General features: G+C 34.3%; 1 protein-coding gene across 1 annotated transcript; it reads left to right on the top strand.

The window, feature by feature from the left end:
- The first annotated feature begins 229 nt into the window (after window positions 1–229).
- Window positions 230–2,718, top strand: LOC125817388 (agamous-like MADS-box protein AGL66). The gene is made up of 10 exons (XM_049496918.1): window positions 230–432; window positions 526–573; window positions 682–706; window positions 800–861; window positions 1,050–1,056; window positions 1,211–1,272; window positions 1,386–1,485; window positions 1,600–1,650; window positions 1,750–1,777; window positions 2,464–2,718. The coding sequence occupies exons 1-10, from the start codon at window positions 248–250 to the stop codon at window positions 2,487–2,489; spliced, it is 594 nt and encodes a 197-aa protein (XP_049352875.1). The 5' UTR covers window positions 230–247; the 3' UTR covers window positions 2,490–2,718.
- The last annotated feature ends 4,124 nt before the right edge of the window (window positions 2,719–6,842 follow it).

Below are 6,842 nucleotides of genomic sequence, written 5' to 3'. Positions count from 1 at the left end.
GTTATCGCCCACAGAAAAAATCTAGTGTTGACTAAAGATTAGCACTGAAAGTTGTTTTCTTCACAAAATCTTTCTATCTGATTTAATATTAGATTTTTTAAACTGGTTTGACTTAAGACTAGCACGTTAACGTATTAAATTCTTTGACCTATTTTTTTCCTTTTTTTTTCTCTGTTGATCTATATATTTCTCAGTTCATTGAAGAACAACCTTGCATCTAACTTCCAGTTCTAGTTTGCATCTTCTCATGGGTCGCAATAAGCTTGTGATGAAGAAAATTGAGGATCCAATATCCCGTCAACAGTTCTATTCAAAGCGCAAGGATACCATTCTTAAGAAGTCAAATGAGTTGGCGGTCTTATGTGATACAGATGTTGCGTTGTTGATGTTTTCTCCAGCTGGTCAAGTGACCATCTATTCTAGCAAAGAAAGGTTAATGGAATTTCTAGAATGATCTTTTTTGTTTGAACATTCTATATTTTCTTTATGATACAAAATGTGATATGATTTCTTTTGGTTGCTTAGTGTTGAGGATATCATGGTCCGTGCAATGAACAAGTCTGTGAATCAGCGGTATGTTTATTTCAATATGCCAGATCCATGAACTAGACTTTGCCAATTCCATTTACCTGACTATCTCAAATGTTTTTTTTGTCGTCCCAATCCACATGATTGTTGAAGACTCATACTAAATCCAAATGAACAGGTACTAAGTTTTACACATCTTTTACTGATCAACAGCCTCTACCGGGAAGTCCTTAGAGTTTTATCTGACCTTAACATGACTTTTATTTTGCAGCTTTTGATGCAGAGTCTCACACAGTCAAAATCTGAAGGCCAAATGGTTGGAAAGATAGCTATGTATGACACTCTCCTTTGGCACTCCGTTTATATGTATTAGTCTATTAGTTCGTCTGAGTGGATACATGACTTCTCTCTTTCTTTTCTTTTTTTCCTTTTTTTGGTTGGTATTTTCTACGTGATTGAATAATTTTTTTCATTTTTTGCTGGGTATATTACGATGCTGATGATTGGTCAACGTGCTTTAGTGCTGAGGTAAGATTTGATGCTTCCACATTTGTGTAGACTTAAAAAAAACTCCAAGGATATATCACTTGGATTGGGTGATCTTAAGCCAGTAGTAATAAGCTTATATTTGTTATTACTGAAAACTCGTACTTGATATATTTTCCATGTGTTTCCATATTAGGCTCATGGGAAGAAGCTTAATGAGCTCAAAGAAACACTACGTGAAGCACAACAGAAAATAAGGTTAAAGAGTTCCTCTTTATTTCCTTCTCGTCTTTCTTTTTTTGTCGTGCATCTCTTTTTTGATATTCTATTTCTAAAAAAGGAATAACGTTTATCTTCCTTGGATGGGGCAGGTATTACAAACCGCAAGTGGAGAATATCAGCTCAGTCCAAGAAGCAGATGCATATGCGCAGTTCCTTAGGAGTAATATGGAACAGATTCAACAATCAAAAGTGAGCATATCTCAAGGCTGATGCAATTTTTTACTTCTATTTCAATAAAAAATAGTAGCTGTTGGTTAGTTGAATTAGGACCGGCATGATCATGCTTTGTACTTTTCTTATCAGGCAAAACTCTTGGGTGTCCAAGGATTTCTCCAGAGAAATGAATATCCCGCGGTAAGCCATTTTTGATTGTTTCATATTTGGAAGGACGTTTAAATGTTTTACTGGCATCCAGTATGGAAAGTAGCTAACTGTTAGCATTATTATTTCTAGGTCAACACAGAGGATACGGCTGCTGCAGGTAACGTATCTTCATATTTAAATGCTTACTAGTAACTCTTTTGAGTGCTTTATATATGTTGTATTTCCTAAAGTTGTCAATCTCTGAATAAGAAAAAAATGGCACTACTATCTTCATATTGCAAAACATGAAATGATTGAAAGAATGTTCTTCTCTCGCTCCCAAAAGTTAACTAAGTCTCAAGAGGTCTTCTTTTTTTCCACTCCACTCATCAGGAGGATCAATAGTGTTCCACTTACCCTCCAGCATGACTCGGACCCTCAATCTACCGGTTCAGGAGGTCGTTTGACCATCTGATTTGCAGTGATCTAATTCAAGTACCCCTTATATCTATCATATCATCTTAGAGAAAATTTCAGGTCAATACCTCAGGGTCATCTAGTTTACAAAATAGGTACACAGTGTATAGGTAGTGTGTACTCTATACTAATTGAAATATCTATACTTTATACTTCAGCCATTTTTGGTAAACTAGAAGGCCGAATGATATATATATTAATAAATATACATTATGATTTCTATGCCTCAGTCTCAAACAAGTTGATGTCGGAATCCAGACTTCTTCATTTAAACTCATTTCATACCATCATTGTATTAATAAGTGAACTAGATCTATAGCAACTTTTTTTTTTATTTTCAAACACTTGCGTGTTACTCTGCTGAAACTTGCTTCTCTGGATTTGTAGGAACCAGTAGGGGATGGAAGTTTTGAGGAAACAGGCCGGATCACGGTGGAGTAGTAGCTGCGGGTGTCCAACAGCTGCAGCAGGAATATAATTATGTTAAGAACTTAGTAGAATAAATAACTTGTCCCAATCAGGCAAGCAAAAGTATGAATAATGTTGCATATAGCTACTATGTAATGCAACTTTTAGAATATGACATCAAAACATAGGTATTGTGTTTTGAAATAGAAAACAGTTTGGTTTTTATTTTGGTAACTTTTGCATCCTCCTAGTTCATAATGCTTTTGTTAATTTTCTGAATCTTTTAATTAGAAACTAGACATAGTAGCAATGAAAAAACTACTTTCTTCTATTCATTTTGTAAGTGATCAAGAATCTTACTCTTCGACTTAAAAGTAATTCTACAAAAATGGACATGTTAATTATTTGAGGAGCAGAAGTTTTCTCTCAGATTCTTCAAACTTTTCAAAATGATTTTGCCTATAAAAATGTAATTTTAAGGTGCTTTTATATAGTATTGGATATGATAATACATCTACCTCGTTCCCTCCACTTCCGTATAAGGACTTTTGTAATTGTGGAGTGAGAATTTTAACAAGGGGATTCAAAAAATTTGCAAGAATTCCACAAATGGGTTCAAAATTGCAATGTAAAACGATTTTTGAACCAGCGTTGGCGCTTTAATGAAAGCTTTTCTTTGATCAGTGGGAATGAAAATTTTATATAATTGGTAAATACTAGCCATGAAATGTTTTTGGTCCTTTCCACTATCATTCTCATTGCAACAACGACTATGCCTCAGGAAGTTAACATAGTAAGGAACTTGATGATAATAGAAAGTGATTGGAGCTCTTTAAATGTAATATCCTATTCTGAAATAAGGGCATATATGCCATTTTAGTAAGTATTAAAAACAAATAGGAGACAAATTGTTTATTTGACCAAAAAGTATTTTTGAAAAAAAATATACAAATAAAATGAGAGGAAAGGCTGCAACCTGGCAGCAAACCAAAAAAAAATAATAAAATAATAAATCCTAACCCTATTCCTTTAATTCACGTAGCAAGAAACGGGAAAATCTTTGGAGTCTTTGTTGAAGGATTCTGTGGCGGCTATTTGTGAAAAAGCGAGAAGGAGGAAGAAAATTATGGATCTGCCTTTCCATTCGAGTGAAGCTAAAGGTGTTGGAAGATATTTAAATGAGAGAGATAGAAGTGGTGGGTAACTTTTCTGAACTTAACTTAACTTAAAGATTTATATTTGTAGATTCCATGACTATAAAATTGGGATTGTAAGTGTTTAAGAAAATAAGGGTTAAAGAGATAGATGAACCTGTTAAATTCTTGGAATTCGAGTGGGTACCTTAGATGATTAAACTAAGCTCTTGTATTTCGGCATCTATGAAAGGAAATAGACGAACAGTAAGATTATATTAGTTTATTTCAATGTTATACTAATCAAGATAACACTGTTTTGTGCGATTTAAACCCCAATTAGGCGACTTGGCAGATGAGTCAGTCATGAAAGGGCTGGGTTTAACTATAGTATGGATTACCTTAAACGAAGAAACTAACATGAAATTGATATGAACGTGATTATAGATTGATTGAAGAGAGCCATATGGATTGCTTGCGATGACAAGTTTGGTATTTCTATACGACTACTGTGAATAGTAATCTTACCACAATTTGTATTTCACAAATTTCATGATTTTTACATGGTTTGTAAAGTAAATGCGTTATCGACTGTTTGAACTTGCATGTGGGACAAGTCTTTTACTTGATATGATACTGAAAAGATTATTTGAGATGATCTCATTTTTTACAAGATATAATTACTGTTATTGAAAAGGTTTTACACTTATTTGAGAAATAGTGTTTTGACAGGTGATTGTTAAACTTTGAAATGATATAATTTGATAAGATTTAAATGCCCTGTTCGATTTTGAAATGCTTCTACTAATTACAAGAAAAGTATAAATGGGAGTAGACCTTGATGAATCCCGTAGCTAACGGTGGGTTCGTTAGACCTGGTGCACCTTGTAGTACTGATTACGGATAAAGCCGTTGCTAGTGGGAAGGTAGAGCTCGTATATTGTTACTGATATCCTTCGAGTAGGGATCTACTGATATGAATATTTAACTCCTTTATGAGGAGTTCACTGTTATTGGTTACTTCTTAAAGAGAAGGCCACACTGATTACATGATTCATCCTTGGAAACCTCCCAGATGTAAGATTTGATATGAAAGTATTTTTCTGAGTTTACTATTAAGTATTTACATTGATTTTGCTTATATGAGGCACATAAGATTGAATATTGTATTGTTTCTGAAAGGGCATTATTTCATCATTTTGATTATTATACTAGCATGTTTTCTGACTTGTCCCTCATTAAAATGGTTGTGGTTAAGTATTATGACTCACTGAGCTAGCGTCTCACTCCTCGCTAATTGTTTTTACAGAGACTCAGGTGCTATTGAAGAGGATTTCATTAACTAGAAAGTGTGATTTGGTAGCATCTGGTGAGCCTCGCATTGCTTCGCGTGGCAAGAGAACTATTGGTTTGCTATGGTATTATTTAGTTTCTTCAAAAACTCGTAGAGTCGCTCCATTTTTCATTCCTTTGATTTGAGTCATGATTAGTCCTTCATATTGTAGTCAAGTGACTGGTTTGGAACTTCCTTTTTCGTAATTTTGAGATGAATTGGTTTTATTGCGTGACAATTAGATCATTGATGGATTTATGTGGTGGCTTATAGTTGCTATTGGCTGTGTTGTGAATTTCCGAGACAGGGAAAATTCAGTATAGGCCTAAAAACAAAGGAAACTCTACCCGATTTTCTGTAGATTTATGTTAAGGCTTGCTTTGGGATTCTTTCCCCTTAGCGCCGGTCATGGACCTAATTTGGGTCGTGACATTAAAACATTGGAATGTATCAAAACAAACAAGAAACTTCTTGATGATAATGGGAAGTGAACACTGAATGTTGGGAAGTATTGGGGGTAATTTAATGAGTAAAGTAAGACGAATGCGGGAAAGAGGAAATCAAGGCAAAGAAGAAACTTGTTGATAATAAAAAGTAATGGGAGCTCTTTGATCCTTGTGGAAGTATCCAGGACAATTTAACACGTTTAGTAATACGAATGTGGCAAAGAAGTGGAATTACAATTCAGAAATATTAGAAAAGGATTGAAAAGAAAGACATCTTCCTGCAGCCAATATGCACAAATGCTTGAGAAAATGCTTGTTGGGATTTATTCAGTTTTGATGATTGACAAAGAATGATGAAATACGTCAGTCAACATGGTCTAAAGGTACACTGACACGAGCAATTGAATTCGGACAAGCTTTTAAAATGAATAAAGACAACAAAAATCAAGAAATGAATAATGCAAGTTCATGATAAAACTCAAGGAAACAAACAAGTGATGAATTGAAAAGAAAGAATCAATGAATTTGATTTGAAGAGTCTAAAGAGGCAAGGAGTTTGAATTGAAGGAGTCCTCACTTGAAGTAGAACTCTAAGTCGAGAGAGTTTAAGTCAATGTGGAGTTTGAAGTGAAGTATAACTCCATGAAGAATTGCGCTTAAATATAGATGAATTCGTTCAAAATAGGGTGCACTTATCGAGCAAAAAAGGATAATTGAAAAAATTGACTTCGTAAGTGTTACCAGCAAATTGAAGGAACACATCGAAGAACCTGGTCCTATTAGAGTTAATGCATTGTGAGTTCTTCTTTGTTATTGAGTCTTGATGTAATCTTAGTTCAGGGAATTGTAAACTGAATTAAGAGTGTTGTCTTCAAGTTGGGATAGCTCGAAGAGTTGGGAACACATACCTTGGAGATTTGTGTTGAAGTTTAGGAATTAGAGGTAGTTCCTAGGATTGCAAGGGTTGTAATCTGAATTTATAAGTTTAGGAATCAGAAGTTCCTCGGATTGCAAGAGTTGTAATCTGAATCCATGACTTGAATTTTAGGAATTAGAGTTAGTTCCTTAGGTTATAGAGTTTGTAATCTTAAACTGTTAAGGCTCATTGATTCAGTGAAGTTGGAGTCAAATCCTGTAGGGGTACAGTTCATGATTTTTTACACCTTTTGAGTTGGGTACAGTTCATGATTTTTTACACCTTTAGAGTTGGGTATTCTTCACGTAAAAATATTGTGTGTTTTTTACTTACTATTCTTACTGCTTTATTTGAACATGCTAGGCAACCTCTTTTACACTAAGACGAAAAGTTAAGTTAGTAGTTGAACTCTGGGTCGTGTAAAATATCAATGCTAATTTTGACGGCAACCTGGAACCTTGCAAAACAACCATGTATATATGATACATTGGGAAGACAAGTTTTTGTTACTTCAATTCGAAAGACAATTT

Source organism: Solanum verrucosum, unplaced genomic scaffold, assembly GCF_900185275.1.
Source record: "Solanum verrucosum unplaced genomic scaffold, falcon-dt-bn FXZP01000280.1, whole genome shotgun sequence".
NCBI classification, from domain to species: domain Eukaryota; kingdom Viridiplantae; phylum Streptophyta; class Magnoliopsida; order Solanales; family Solanaceae; genus Solanum; species Solanum verrucosum.
This window is presented reverse-complemented; position numbering and strand designations above follow the sequence as displayed.